The sequence below is a fragment of the Hyposmocoma kahamanoa genome, unplaced genomic scaffold, assembly GCF_003589595.1.
Source record: "Hyposmocoma kahamanoa isolate Upper Pololo Valley unplaced genomic scaffold, ASM358959v1 97, whole genome shotgun sequence".
Classification (NCBI taxonomy): Eukaryota; Metazoa; Arthropoda; class Insecta; order Lepidoptera; family Cosmopterigidae; genus Hyposmocoma; species Hyposmocoma kahamanoa.
The window spans coordinates 2,388,236-2,404,475 of record NW_020655294.1 but is presented as its reverse complement, the minus strand read 5'-3'; the positions used below and the strand labels follow the sequence as shown (position 1 = coordinate 2,404,475).

The 16,240-nt window shown below is 34.3% G+C and overlaps 2 protein-coding genes across 2 annotated transcripts in view; one reads left to right on the top strand and one right to left on the bottom strand.

Annotated features, from left to right (window-relative positions):
* Window positions 1–1,231: 1,231 nt before the first annotated feature.
* LOC113238598 lies at window positions 1,232–4,985 on the bottom strand. The gene is made up of 2 exons (XM_026475426.1): window positions 4,283–4,985; window positions 1,232–1,506 (listed from the first exon to the last, which is right to left on the bottom strand). Exons 1-2 carry the CDS (start codon window positions 4,983–4,985, stop codon window positions 1,232–1,234), a joined length of 978 nt encoding a protein of 325 aa, XP_026331211.1.
* Window positions 4,986–5,650: 665 nt separating this feature from the next.
* LOC113238597 (titin-like) overlaps window positions 5,651–16,240 on the top strand; it is a 43,328-nt gene continuing 32,738 nt past the window's right edge. Inside the window, exons 1-8 of the mRNA XM_026475425.1 lie at window positions 5,651–5,661; window positions 5,870–6,056; window positions 7,179–7,340; window positions 9,684–9,744; window positions 10,981–11,070; window positions 11,797–11,912; window positions 12,239–12,896; window positions 14,085–14,162. Of these exons, the coding sequence (XP_026331210.1) occupies window positions 5,651–5,661; window positions 5,870–6,056; window positions 7,179–7,340; window positions 9,684–9,744; window positions 10,981–11,070; window positions 11,797–11,912; window positions 12,239–12,896; window positions 14,085–14,162 (1,363 nt within the window). The remainder of the gene's footprint in view (window positions 5,662–5,869; window positions 6,057–7,178; window positions 7,341–9,683; window positions 9,745–10,980; window positions 11,071–11,796; window positions 11,913–12,238; window positions 12,897–14,084; window positions 14,163–16,240) is intronic.

The following is a 16,240-nucleotide window of genomic DNA, read 5'->3' as shown; positions in this document are numbered from 1 at the left end:
GTTGTTGTTTGTGATTAAATAAGGAGCTTTAAATATTTTACAGACAACAACGCGGCGGCGTGAAAACAATGCTCGCATTCATGCTTAGGTGCTTCATAAGTTGCGCTTTCCATTTGTGTAATTCCATTGGTTTATGATAATTGTCTTTAACTTTAGTAAGAAAAGAGATTATTTGATTATATTTTTTTAGGTTCCTAACACTTTTCAAAGAACTTGTGAATTCGCACAGCAGTGGACAAATGCTCAGCGAAAATGTACAGAACAACACAAATGAAACAAAGGTGATGGGGAATTTAAGTATGTTTCATATTTCCAATATCCCGTCATGAGCTCCAGAGACTCTTTATTATTAAGTTTTTACAATTTTTATTAATTTAAATAGTGGATGAAAACGCAGCTTCGCTATAGAGGCACCGTGTGCCTCTACAGTGCGTGACGGGTTAACAATTTTACATGAGTACAAGTTACTGTTTAATGCAATTTAAATGAGTGTAATAAGAATAAAGAATATTATGATAATTTATTGTTGAAACTTGTTAACCTTGTTAAACTTGTTGTTATTTATTTTTATCGAGACTGGCTGGGTTAGGTGATAAACAAAAAAAAATTAAAGTGTACGTGAAAAGATGGTGGTTTTCTTTTTTTTTGTGATACTAAGTTACAAGACGATCAAGTTGATCGACTGACCGATAGATTAATTATCACATTAAATACAAAAAAACATTTCACATTGTTTTTTCAAAATTGAAAACGGGCAGCCATAATAAACATTCTCAGGTCAAATTAAAAATGGTCTGATAAAGGCTGGAGTGCGTAAATGATAGTAGAGAATAAGAGGACTTACATAAGAAGAATAACGACTACAAGTGAAGCAAAACAAATTTGTCAGTCATGAAAGATTGTTTTTAAAAAAAATAATAATAACGCACACACTCAATATGGCCCCGCACTAGAGAAACCCTGTGTCGCGGGTGCCGTGGACACACACATAGACAACCACAAATTACACCCAAACTCACGAGAGAAACAAATATTTCTCCCGGTCCGGGAATCGAACCCGGGACCTCTGCGTGGCAGTCCAGCGTGGTAACCATTCGGCCACGGAGGCAGTTAAAGCAGTTAAAAAGTGGCAATTGTCAGTCTCTATTGCCTCCAATGAAAAATGAAAAAAAAAAACCAAATATAATTATGCGGTTTAACTCCAGAAAAATAGTTTCATTTCCCATAATACCTACTCTGTTTTCTTCTTATCGAATTTATAAACGGCACTCAATGCTTCGTCTGGTTTATACACAACCAAAAACTCCTCATCCTTTTGAGATTCCTTCGTCAGTATAACATCATATGTGTTCTTAAACTGTTTCTGTACACCTCTATTCAAGTTGTACTGTTTTGGCATCTTTTTCTCTCTATACCGTGGTAAGATGGAACGGTAGGTTTCCATTTTCGTCTCCCCTTTGTCTGTTTCTACATAAATTTTACTCCATACTGATGTTTCTACCTTCCCTGTAAAGAATGGGTATAAGTTTGAGCCATGCTCTAACTGTAAGGGGCATTGCATACTCATAGTACTTAGTTGAAGACAGAAACATTATTTTCATTATACTTATCATTAACTTGTAAAAACAACAATGATTTTGTATTACCATCTTAATGTATTTGATAAAGTTGTTAAAAGAAACAGAGTATGAATTGCATGGAATATATAAATCTTTTATTTTTTTTAATGTAGAGACTTATTGAATCTAAGCAAATGTTGAATATTAGATTAGTTGGAAAGACCAAGAGGAAAAAGTATATATATTTCGAATAAAAAAAAAACTTTAATTTCAAATTGGATTTAAAAGTTGCAAACTAAGCAAAAAAATGATTAATGTGAAATGTCAATCTCAAATTAAAGACGTACGTCAGTTTTAGGTAAACATCGATTCAACATGACGTGTACATACTCTTACCGGCATTGCGACCGCCTGGTGCGGCCTAAACGTAACAATTACTATGTTTAGGCCGTGACAGGTAAAAATGCTCAGCACTAAACACAATCCCAAACCAGAGCCAAATAATGAAATATCGCGAAAAAAATTATATACGTAAACAAATGAGACCGAAAACAGTCACATAAGCCAAAGTCATATTTTGAACATTTTTGAAAATTTTAGACGGGGAAGAACTTGTTAAGATTTTGTGACAGGTTTGTATGTGTCTCTTATAAAAAATTAATCTTCTGGGTTTAGACTATGGCCCGCCACACTGGCCAAATGTGGGTTGTTCACTTCACATGTTTTTCAAAGATTGTGAACTCCCTTCAAAATGCAGGAAGTTAGCAAAAGGTATTAATATTAATACCTACATGTTTCCAGAAATAATCAGCATTTCAGCATAAAACGTAATTCTTGAAAAAAGGACAAACAAACAGAACACCCAAAGAAGCTCTTAGATAACTATGATGGTAAATTATTGCTGGGCCATTCCAAAGTGACAGGTGGGACATTTTGACTCCTTTTTTCTTGAATTTTATGTAATTTCTCCCTAACCATTGGTTAATTAGACTTAAAATGAAAATATCATGAAGCCAGATATGCAATTCAACTGCGACTATTTATTTACATAAATTTATGACATTATTTATACTCAAAACTTTTAAATTCTAAGTGTGATGGGTGGGACACTCATGACACCTGCCTGTTTGAGTTGGTGGCTTCATTGCCAAGATCAAGACAAACCATTAATATTTTGTTCAGCAAGTTTTTCATATAAGATAACTTGAATGTTAAATTCGAATTTATATATACACTTAATTAATAACTTTGATAAATTTTAAGGAAATGAATATGTTAAGTTGTGACCGGTGGGACGAGTTACAATTGAATACACAGAGTTAATAAAATTACACATTTTAATGCGAGATACATTGTTAGTAAGCAAATATTTTATAATTATTGTGTTATGAAGACATTTTAGCTTAAAAAAAAAAAACAGAATTAAAGAATTGATAAAGAAATCCCATTATTTTTCTTGAAGCACTATCTATGATGACATGAAATCAAAGTCATGCATGTAAAATGCGTTAATAAATTTGAAAAATCCTGCCGCATCCTTGAAGAAGAAGAGATCATATCAAAATATATCGAATTTTAGAAGTTTTTGAATATATAGTTAAAACTAGTGGAGACAGACTTTTCATGAATTTCCTGGTACGAAAAATCATCAGGAAAAATGTTGTCACTTTTTAATTGTCTTTTTTACGCGTTATAATGTGTTACTTATGAGAAGAATTATAAAAAATGTGCTTACATATGATGGATCTACATATAAACAGTGTATTTTTAAAAATTCCATGTATTCAAATGTAACTTGTCCCACCTGTCACTAAATAGTGTCGCAATTGTCACAATTTAACACATCAAATGTAAAAACTTCAATCCATGAAAATACAATTATTTATTCAAAATAAAAACGTTTAGAAGTGTGTCCCATCCATCACTGTGATTTGTGGGACACACTTTCAAATCTTAATATTTACATTCCTATTTATGTCCACAATGACCAACCAAGCCAAAATAATGACCCTCAGCATAATTGTTACTTTTACAAAAACAAATGCCAATAGATTGTATATTTATTGGTTAAAATAAAAATATGTATGTATCATTGTGACGGGTGGAACATGAAATGTGTATTTATTGAAACTTTAATACCTCTATCAATAAAATAAAATCACTTATCACCATTTTAAAATTCATAAATTGTATTTTCTTGGATAGAACTTTTTTAGAAAGATGCACAAATAATCGTGAAAATTGTTATTAACATTACAAGAAAAAATGATTCACTATAGTCGAGAGCACTATGGCTGCATTAATGAACACAAAAAATACAATATCCAAAAAATCTAATTTATTTCTAATTATTTGATTTATTGGGAGTATTCTAGTTATACAATTAAAACCAAATTGTGTAATTTATTTTTTTCTACCGCAGTGTCATTTTCGCTGGAATGACTCTGCTGCCACTGTCAAAAACTAAGTCTTTTTTTACTGATCATCAAATATGTTCATTTGTCAATTCATGTAAATAAAGATCTTTTTTTAAATGTAATAAACTTGATTCATGGCCAAGAACTGGAAGTCCTGCATATGAGTAGACGACATTGTCAAAGTTTGTCTTGTACATAAATGGATGAGATTAGTGCAAGATCATGGTGGATGGCACAAATTACAGGGCTGTACCTAGCAGTGAGTAAAGACGGGCTGTGAACAATTATGACTATGAAGATACTTACCGTCAATCCTATTTCTACTATTACTAAGTACAACAGTTCTCTTCGAAGAGTTGATTTTTCCACGAGTCTCCAAAGCTTCATTACCCTTTGTAAGATAACTTAGACATAGATTATTCCAGCTTTTCAGTTTCTTTAACTCGGCGTTATCCTTCAAAAAAGCCCGAACGGGCAGACATAGTGGATCTTCAAAATCGGGTATTCTAATATCAAGTTTCTTGCGTTCCTTTAGCATTTCTTCAGTTGTTTTTGTAACAGGACGGGGAACAGGACGCACTTCCTTCACTTTTATCATCTTGGACGCAGTTTTTTTCTGAATTGCGTGCAGCCCTTGTTCAAGCACTCTGCTGTACGTTTTAAGAGGTTTTTGCACATTTTCTGCATTATTTCTTACGTAGAAGGATACTTGTTGTGAATCAATTTTAATGATTCTTTTCGGCGGCTTTTTTATTATCTTTTTCTTTTTAAGTTGCAACATATCGTCTCTGGGATCATAGTCGGAATCTTCCTCTTCAGTTTTGTTCCGTCTTTTGACTGCGGAATGGTCGAATTTTCGTTCGACAAGCAAATCGTCGTTAGATTCGCTGTCTAAACTTTCAACTTTCGCTTTATCAGGAACAGGCGTTGTTTGAACGATTTGCATGCACTGTTGAACCAATTCCTCATCCTCGTCCAGGTATTCAATCTCACATTCGTCTCCAGCCATTATTTTACACAATTTCAGCACCTATATTGCGCTGACAATTATTTGTTTTCTTCTTAGTTAATTCATACGTAGTATCTCTTCTTCTTCTTTTAAATGTTATATTAGTTTGTGGTTAATTCAATAAACAAAACACCAGCAAAAAAGTAAGGTTATGTTATACATTTTTTTTTTAATTTATTAAGGTTTTGGCAAAGCCATTAGCCTAAACATGAAGTTTAATTATGTTTCTGTAAATGGCCGTCACAAAGAGGATAGGCAATTTGAGACGGCGTGCTTGGATTGACTCGGGATTCTTTAAAACGGGCCGATACGGGTATTCTAGTTCGAGATTCGTATAATTTCGCGTTTTAATCTTCGATTAAGGCACCATAGCACTATCCTATTCCACTTTTAACTAGATTTCACTAAATAATTGAAAATCAAAATAAAAACGAAACTTTTCCCTCCAAAAGGCCCAGCGAATCTTTTTTTTAATATTAATGGCTTCATACTAGATAAGTTTTGCTTTTATAAGATAAGCTTTGTGGTGGGCATATTTACGGAAACATAATTAAACGAAGACATGGCTCAAGGGCTTGTATCCAAACCAAAATTATTAATAAAAAAAAATATTGAAAAAAATGCCTACCATGGACAATAAAAAAAAATTGTTGTCATTTGTCAACATGTCGGACAAGTGAGTATTATTTTTCCCTTATTTTATTGAATTTTACGTAATAACATTCGATTTTCTACACAAATCTACTTTAACATCGTACAAAATTGTATAAAACGTTATGACATTTCATATGTTCATGGAATATGCTAATTTCTGGTTGAAAAACGTGATATGAAATCCTAGTGTCCACGCGTTTTCATTATTTTACTATTTTTTTTTCTTACAGTGAAGACTTGTTGGGCGACGATCTTGGCGATCAGAGCCTGGCAGATTATAACCTCGGTAACGAGGAGGAGGAACAACTTTTAGCCGATGATTATGAGAGTGGAGCGTCGCAAAATGTGCCATCATCCATTTCAAGCTATGATGGCGTCGTCGGCAATATTTACTCGGGAAACGACGTTCCCAGCCAGGTACGTGTAATATTGAAGATTCAAAACCGTGTTGTATCCACAGTGTTGAGACCCTTTGTGGTTTTCTTGACTGTGCTATGGTGATCTTGCTGGGGCCTATGTTTGACTAGGTGGACACAATAGGCTTATTAGCGTCGCTAGTCGTCACTAGACATAGTATAATAAGATTAGTAGCAGTAGAGCTCCTTGTGTAAGAGTTCATCCAGGTTATTACTGCCACCTTACCTATTTCAAATTAATATTAATATTTTAATAGAAAATCAAGCATTACTTATGTCAGCATTACTGCGTTCCAGTTTTAAAGGGTAAAGGTGCTGGTGAAATTACAGGCACATGGGACTTGTCAACTTATGCCTCATAGTGACGGGAGTGGTGGTAGTGCCCTTCAGATCTTTGCAATTTAAAGCTCTGAGTGGCACTGCAACTGTAATGGATATGCGTGTAGCTCACCGTCAGGCGCACAACTAGTTCGTCCCCTCACTTGATGTTATTAAAGAAAAAGACACCTCTACACCAAATCCGCTGGTGGTCACTGCTCGGCAAACTCATGCTCTTACTGAAGAAGATCAAAACAATTGAAGCCAAGAAAACACTTCTCATATTTTAATACTGTTGCTTTAGATCACAGGGTCCCAAACTTTTTGGCTTACTGGGGGGTAAGCCAAATTTAGGCAGGATAAAAAATTTCAATGCCCACCACCACAAAAATTAATTGAAAACATGTCTTTTTTTGTTTTTTACATGTATTTTGAAAAAAAATTATATACAGTGTAGTTTTAGTTAGTTAGTTTAGTTGGTATGTATGTAGTATAGTTTATATAGATCATTGAAGTTTTTTCAAATGTGGTAAAGTGTTACCACAAGCTGGACCGCATCAACACTCCCCAGTTGAGCGCAGGGGTGGTAGGGACCCCCTAGGACTTCAGCACCCACTGTGGGGCACTATGGACCACTTTGGGAAACTGAGATTCAGAGTTGTATTTAGTGAACAGATTACAATTAGGAAGAGCTTGTGCCTTGATAGAACCCACCCTAATAACGTACTCATCAACTCTGGCATGGAGGATTCAGAAATGTCTGGAGAATATTTCACTGAATTGAAATAACTAAATATTTTTCCAGCAACCAATCCAGTACCATCTCCAACCGGACAGAGGTGGAGAATGTGTGGTACCCAACATAACAGTGGAAATACCAAACATACAGCCTGAACACTCTACTTATGCACCGTATGAACCACCACCAGTGTATGATCCTGAACCTCGGATTGTACCACCCGCTATAGTAAGTAATTACAAAAGGTGTCAAATTAATTTTATATATTATACTACAAATTTAAAATATAGTATCCGACCCATTGACCTACCAACAAATGGACATCGGGTCTAATACAAAAACCACGAAAAGAATGTCCAAGGGTAACCTATACAAATGTAGTGACATGTAACGAAATATAAAAAACTAAAACATTTAATTTAAATTGTAACATCATTGCAGTACTGCCTAAATTTGCTTACAACAATTGAAGGGCCTAAAAACACCATATTCAGCTTCTACTGGAAACTTCACAAAATGCACCATATTTAGCTTTGACTGAAAATTACTTGAACACAAGAGTAATGGAATGGCCTTTCTCGTAAATATTAATTAATTTTTTTATATATATTATTATGTCGAATTTTGTACAAATTCACTTAAAGGTATAATAAAGAGTTGGGCAGATACATACATACAAATATTACTACAAATGTGAAAATAAGCGTGTACTATAAGAAAAGCACCGATATTCTAACTAAACGTAAACTCAAATATCCGTAATTCCGATTTATAACAAAACCGTTACGCTTTCGAGTAATTTTGATGCTTTTTATATAGACAAAATTAGCTTTTGTTTTGTAATCTTTGTAAGCGCATTATGAAAATTCGAGCTAATGTTATTTCGGGCAAATGTATTTTCTGACTTTTGATAAGTAATCCCATGCCGTAAAACGAGTACAACAATATTTTGTTAGTTATTGCTAACGTTTAATAAAAAAATTATTTTAAAAATTAGGATTGAAATCAAAGCTACTCTATAGTTTCTTTGTTCTAAATATTTCAATCGCTTGTGGTTCGACCAATTGAAAATCACCAAGAAGTTTATATAAGCTTCTTGAAACGGACGTAATGGGTCTCTTTCCATCTTTTGCGCATGCATTGAGTAGAAAATTTTAATTGGCATCTGTTTGATCTTACTTAAATCTATATTGTAAAAGTAGCTGTAAGCTCCCCAAATATAATAAAATAAAAATAAATAAAAAGGACAGTTAGCTATTTCATTATTTCGTGTGCTTTTGTAATTTATATTTACGATTCAGTTATATATAAATTAAATACTATAAAACTGTACAAAATAACACTTTTAAATGACACAACTATGACAACACAATATATTTGTTCAGTGAAAATATGATACAAAATCCTGTTTTCACACTTTACTGCAGTAATTTTTACAAGTTATTATTATTGGTACTGCATGATTGACAAACGCGCTGTCACTCGAACAAATGAAGACTGTTGCGCGATTGACGCACTTTATGCGATTTTAACGCCCTACAGGTACGGACACTTTTTAGCGCGAACCTGACGTCCATTTATTGGTAGGTCAATGGTCCGACCACTGTGCACTAAATAAAATTGAAAATAAGTTGGAAGTGACAATTGCAAATTATATGACTTAATAATACTTGTATGTAAAACTTGTGTATTCTATGTGTATAATGCTATTTGAAGCATTATGTATATGTATAATATATTAATATATAATGAAACCATCATTGTGAATAGAGCTTTAGGATAATAGCCATTATTCATTGTGACAGCACTTCCCCAGTAAAAAAAAACGAAAGTGGTGTTATAGTGCCTTATGAATATTGTCCATGCCACAGCCCACAATTGCGCTTTTTGTAAATGGACCGTACATATTTTATGTCATTACAAATCATAGGAGAGTTTAATTATGCCGCACTGTAGCCACTTCCACATCCCTGTTTTCTTTGTATGAGAAGTTATTACTACTCACACTGCATGTGTAAGGATTCTTGAACAAATTTCTCAAATTTCCTCAGAAATTTGTTAATTTTCAAAGTAATACAGTTGTATTTCACTGTCACTCCAATGCAATACAGGTTGTAACACAATGGTGACCATATTTTGGCTAGTGATCTCATTTATGATAACAAATAGTTATCAAAACTTGATTCCCAAAATAAGTACAAATAAAATTTTGATAAAATCAAATAGTCAGATGTTTGTTATCCCTCATACTAGCAGATATCTTAAATAGCTAGATGATAAATAAAACAAAAATTATAAAATTGAAATTGTCTCCATGGCCGAACGGTTACCATTGCCACTGCCACGTAGAACCCCAGGTTTGATTCCCGGGCCGGGACAAATATTTGTACGGCCTACATTTATTTCTCTCATGAGTTTGGATGTAATTTGCGGTTGCCTATGCGTGTGTCCATGGCACCGTGACACAGGGCTTCCCTAGTGCGGGGCTATGTTGAGTGTGTGCATTATTATTATTTATTTATTTATTTAAAAACAAAATTCAAGTAGTAATAAAGTCTGTTTTAATTTCAGCCTGCATCACCCGTAGAATCTCCACAAATTGTTCCATCTGACATGGGACCATCAATGTCAAGTAAGTTTTTTGTTACGACTTAATTACTGTTGTTTCTAGAAATACTTCAGTTTCATTATTTACTGTATTGCTCAGAGGTGTAGCTCTGCTCCATAAAGAAGAGAGTTGTAGGATATATATATAATCTGTCTTTCCTAAAGATGGTGCAGGGTTGCCAGTTATTGTAAAATTTTAAGTAGACATGTAGTTTTCGACAATTTTATCAGTGGATAGTGAAAGTAGGTAAAATTTTGCCAAAAACTTTAAACTTTAATTGTAAATGTTACGATGGTCTAATGATGACTAATTGCGTTATTGTATTTAGTCATACACATTTTAATAACGACAGGCGGACTTGATTTATATTAAAGTCAAATGAAAAATTTAAAAAAATGTCTCCTATTTGTATTTTAACCGACTTTAAATAAGGAGGAGGTTCTCAATTTGAATGTATTTTTTTATATATGTTATTCGATAACGATTTGTGAGCCGATTTTGATGATCCTTCTTTGTTGTAAAGAGGATACCTCAGTATTGGTCCCATTTAAATTTGAAGAAAATATCACACCTCTAAGGGTGGCAAACTAGGGGATGAATCCGGTTTCGCGTACTTTCCGTTAAGCGATTCCATTAAAACTTCGCAGATAGAAGTGATTCTACTAACTTTTAAGGACGGTTTTTTTACTACTCTGTACTGAAATATTCGTATACTGAGAAATTTAGTGTATGTATGTATGAATTTTCAAAAATGAACAATTGAAATGAACCTATGCCTAGCAGTTGGAAGAATAATTGGCCGATTGTCGATGATTGATGATTCAAATAAAACAAGCGCGGCTATTTATTTCATAAGAATAACCAACAGTCGACAGTCAATATGATAATAACAATAATAATGTATTTATGTCCGAGCGTTAGTTCACAGCAAAAACATTAAATCTAAGATAAGGTTAGAACATTACAAGATATATTCCCTAACTCACAAAGTAGGATAACCTGAGACATGAGACCCAGTAGTCCTCCATGTCTTAATTAATATTTATCAACTGCAAACACTAGCTGCTTGCAAGACAATAATCATTTTACACCATCTTAAAAGAAAAATAGTTAAAAAAACGTTTGCAGACTCAAATTACTGTATATATATATAGATTATCAAAGTAAATCTGATTAGATTTACATATCAGTAGTCGTTTTAATTGTTTTTTCATAATGTCTAAAGAAGGAATTATAAGTCTGTTGTTTCTTTTGGTTTAGATGGCGAAATGTGCCGCTCCCGCTTCGTGTCGGAGCGTCCGCCCGGTGCGCAGAGGCAGCCACAGGTCAGGGACATTCCCGACTCATTGGGTAAGTCGTCATGCTGTACTATCTATATGCTATGACAAATATTGCGGAAATTATGCCGCTTAAAAAAAAACTTCAAATGGTCTCTAAACTAGGAAATATCCAGTGTAACGAATTTTAAGCCTGAACTGATTTGAAATGTTAAATCTGAATCCGAATTATTATTTTATTTAACCTTCCAGCGGTCGCGCGCGGTGTCAAAGACCGCAGCGACCTTATTTTAGTCTTATAAACAATAGACCGTTGTGCGACCTTGATATCCTCGAGGGAGTGCGGTACTTCCCCTTAGTAGCCCTGTGACATTCGTCTCAAGCGCACATGTGCTTTTATTTGTGTTTGCGGTCTCAAAATACGCGCGCGACCGGTCGTGTTCCAAAAAAATTTTATGATAATTTAATATGATTATTATGATAATTATGATTGATCTCGATAATAATTTATAATAGTGTGCATATTAACGATTAAGATAGAAAATTTCGTCTTGTTTTGTAAATTTGTTGTTTTGTTCTAATATGACAATTTTTTTTTATTTATATGAGTTATATTTATTTTTTTATTAAAAGAGTTCTTTTTATCACGTGCTAACACAACGTCGTCATGAAAATATTCAGTGTGTCTTATCAAACTAAACGCGTAAAATTGCGGTCTCACAGACCGCACGCGACGGACGGATGCGACCACCGGAAGGTTAAGCGACCCCTGAACCAATAGATCTATATTTGTGTTTAGACAAAGTGTTCGTGCCGCGCGGTCAGTTCGGCGGCCGCGGTCGCACATCGTGGCGCAGTCCGCATTTCAACCAGCGCTTCCATCACAACCAGTACAGAAGAAATAATATGCATAGAGTGAGTAGTCTTCTTTTAGTCACTAACGTTTTTGCCAGTACAACTCGTAAGCTCAAGAAAGAAAGAGAAACTCCATTTCTTACTTGTGATTTTTAAGTTAATACCTTTTTCGCATGGGAAGAAGAAAATCCTCAAGGGTGCCATAGATCCGGGTCAGATGGTGTGCTCAAACTCACTGGGACATTGTCGACACATTAGACCCCAGTGTCTGATAACTAAATTCAGAAAACACGTCTGGACAAGAGAGAATTTCCTAGCATAAGTTAATCAAGTGAAATGTGGTTGATTCTGTATCTTACATTTATTTACTTTTTATATACTTTCAGGGCAATTTCAACCAGCGCCCATCTTTCCCGCCATCTCAACCAATACGCCAGACTCCTCAAATGCGCCCTGAAATAAGGCCGAGTCTACCACCAATGCGTCCAGAACTCAGACCAGAAATTATACCAGACATCCGGCCCAACATACACCCAGAATTACGGCCCGATGTACACCCAGAATTACCACTTATCCGACCAGATATGTCACTAGACTTACACGAACCGATGGTGTTACCACCAAAAATACCAGAAGATTTACTCCCAGAACGTCCTATCCTTCCCAATGTCCCTATTGATCCTTTCACACCTATAGATATACGTCCTAATTTTCCTAGATTTCCCAACCAATTCCGCCCTAATATGGATCCACACCCAGAATTTGGTCCAAACATCAGACCGAACTTTGAACCCAGACCAATGTTCCCCTTTCAAAGACAGTTTAGACCGTTTATAAGGGAACCAGTTCCTGGTCCAATACCGAGTCATATTCCTCAAGTGACGATAAGGCAGCCTGGTCCGATGGGTGGCCCGATGACGAGGGAAGCCGAAGTGAGAATGTTGCCAGTGCAACTGCCCCCTAATTTGCCTCCTGGTGGTCTTCAAGGGAAGAAAGTGCTGATTAATCCTCATTTTAAAGGAAACTTTCAGTCGCCAGTTGAAGGTAAGATTTTTAAATGAAATTAACAACGAAATTTTGGAATTAAGTTAAGCTATACCTGCTTAAGTTTAAGAAATGGCATTAATAGAAGTGGCCTAGTGCACAAAGCGACAGTGGCGCTATATAAACGTATGTCAATGATTTTTATGTGATGAAAATACTTTAGTCTTACTTTAAATCATACTCAAGCCCTGACTTGAGCATTGAGTAGAGTTCTAGAATACGACCCTTAATACCCTTAAGCCGAGTAGAAGCTGGGTTTGATGGTTAATGAATCCATGACTAGTCGGCCTCTGCGATCACGTCCGCAAAGGCGATCAGTTTTATATAACTTCTATCGTACATTTTTAATTTGACGAAAAATGGTTCTTTACAGAATACTCAGTTCTGTGTTGTAGCATAACTAATTCATTTTCATCTAAATTGTAATTCACGTTCATTTGTGCTGTAAGATCTAAAATATAGATTCCGATGTGATCAGGCTTCGCGTTCAGCATAGCATATTAAGAGATACAACCTCAAATGACGTTGATTCAGCATAACAGTGAAAGTGTTCAACCAATCATTTTGGAAAAAAAAAACAGTAAAATTGGGGATATACATACGTTGTGAAAACACGATAAAAAATTTTCACGATAGTATAATTTACTCAAACTTACCTCCAAATTTTACAAGATAACCGCTGTATTCAATAGGTACTTAAGATATACCATTGATATTTTTTATATCAACTGGACTAAATGGAACACGTAAAGTATACGATATACATTTTTTAAATGGCTTTAATTCCGATTGTAAAAAAATTAATTCTGAAAAAACCCAAGCAAAAAAAGCCATTATTAGTATGGGAAAAAAATTTAATTCGAACTTACTTATCGACTATTAAGTGATTGACGACTATCTCTTAATGCTATAGCTAGCAACCGCATAAAGTATTCGCGCGACAAATTTAATTTTTGTAGAGACCGCTAGGAGTACTGTACCATTTAGTATAGGTATACTGATCGACACGCGAGACGTGCTCGCGGAAGCGTTGGTTTGTTCAACACTAACCGATTACCTTGAAAGTCAGCCCGCATTCATATCCAATCGTATACATTACGGAAACCAATCTCTGGCCTTCAATATCCGAAGTACATGTGTGCCTCCTTCAAGTAATAAGGCCTTTAATGACATTGTGGTATGTCGTAGGCCTGCCGTTGCCTACGTACATCCCGACGCGGATCCAAAAGTCGCCTCCGCTCAGCCCCACCCTGGAGAGCAAATTCGGTACGGTATTCCACACGTACGGTGGGCCACACTAAAGATATACAATGTGTCAAAATTTCTTATTACACACATACCGTTCAGAATTTGCAATTTAAAAAATATGACAGTTTGTATTTCTTAATCTGTGGCTGAGTTTACTATTTTAGTGTTGCGCTAGCGATGTCGATGGTTTTGCATTCCGATAATATCGAACAAGTGGGATTTTTAATTAACTGGACAAAACTGAAGTTTATAGTATTGCCAATTTGTAACGAAATAAGAATAGTATTGTCTAAAAGATCGAATTCATTGAATCAATTAGTAGGTCATCAACTCATCAATCTAAATTATATCTTTTTAAGACACGGCTGTTATGGACAGGCGTGTCGCTTACCACCAGACAAATGACTTGTTCGTACCGTCAATTAGTTCAATTCGACTGTATGTTTTTTTTTGTATGTATGTTACGCGATAACTCCGGTATTTGCGAATCGATTTTCATGATTCTTTTTTCGTTGAAAAGAGGGTACCTCCATAGCGGTCCCATTTAATTTTGAAGAAAATCATCCACCTCTAAGGGTGGCTGTTCACGCATGAAGATCCATTTTTATAAATAGCGCCTAAATTTTATTATAAAGAGCAATTATTTTAATGGTTGATTTTGCTATTCTCCAATTCAAGGCGTTTTTCTCTCTCAATATACTTTGAGTAGTGAGAACCGATTTTTATTATCTCCTGTGTCAAGTCCCGTACAGTGGCGAACTAGGGGATGAATCCGGGTTTGCGCACTTTCCGTTAAACCGATTTAAATGAAATTTGGTAATTATATGTAATTCCACATACTTTTGAGGTCGGTTTTTTAGTACTCTGTACTGAGATTATTAATAGAAAAGTCTTTAAAGAATTTGTAAAATTTGAGCTAATACATATTCATATTCATTTATTCATTGCCACCATATGTCAGAAAAGGTCTTAACTTAAATACATGTGTTCATATGGACCCCGTTAGGGCACTGCAAGATTTAACAATTTGAGAGAGGAACTTAATATAATATTACCTACTCACTTTCACACATTCACATACCACATTTATATTATTATATTTACATTGTAATAACTATAATTTTATATTTATTTTCTACCTATACAATTCAAATAATAATGGAATTAAAACATAAATTTAACTCTTGACATATAGTTATAAAATTGCAACATAGAGCTTATGTAATCTAAAATACACAAACGAGGTAATAGCATAGCATCTACAATCATATAACGAATAATTATATTCTATTTTAAACGAAATTTTATTATAATATTAAAACGAATGAATACGAATAGCTACTCGAATTTGTCTGAAAAAAATTCCTCTATAGAATAGTAGCATTTTTTAATTAACATTTGTTTTAGATGTTTAATAAACGTTATGTATTTTTCGTTACTTTTGATTTTATTTGGGATTTTATTATAAATTTTTATCAACATACAATGAGGGCTGTTAGTAAATAATTGCAATTTTGAAAAGGGTACTTTTAATTTGTATTTATTTCTGTCATTGCGTTTAATTCCTGGTATTGGAGAATACAAACCTATATTCTTACGTACAAATTTACATGACTCAAGTATATAAATTGAAGTGAGGGTTAATAAATTGTGTTTTATGAAATGGGGTCGACATGGTCAACCTTTACACCTTTGTTTGTGTCTAGTATAAGAAGTTTGTGCTTTTTTATACTGTTTGAATGATGTTAAAAAAAAACAAATTACCTTTGTGTATTTCAGAAATATTAACAATATATATTTTTTAAATATATACTGATGAGTATGATATAAATAATAATGTAACAAAATACTTTCTCTTAATCATATTTTTTTTAGCAGATCGTTTTAGTGATTCGATTGAGAACTGAACCAAAGACATCGCTATACAATAAACTTGGCAACATTGTCTTACCAAGTGGCATTAGTAGCTGATGACGATTGTCCAGATAGTTAAAATTTCAACTAAAGACTATAATTAATAATGTCAATAGAATCAAAATTAGTTTGGTATGCCACACATTACACTCCCTGACACATAATTTGAGCCACCTTCCACT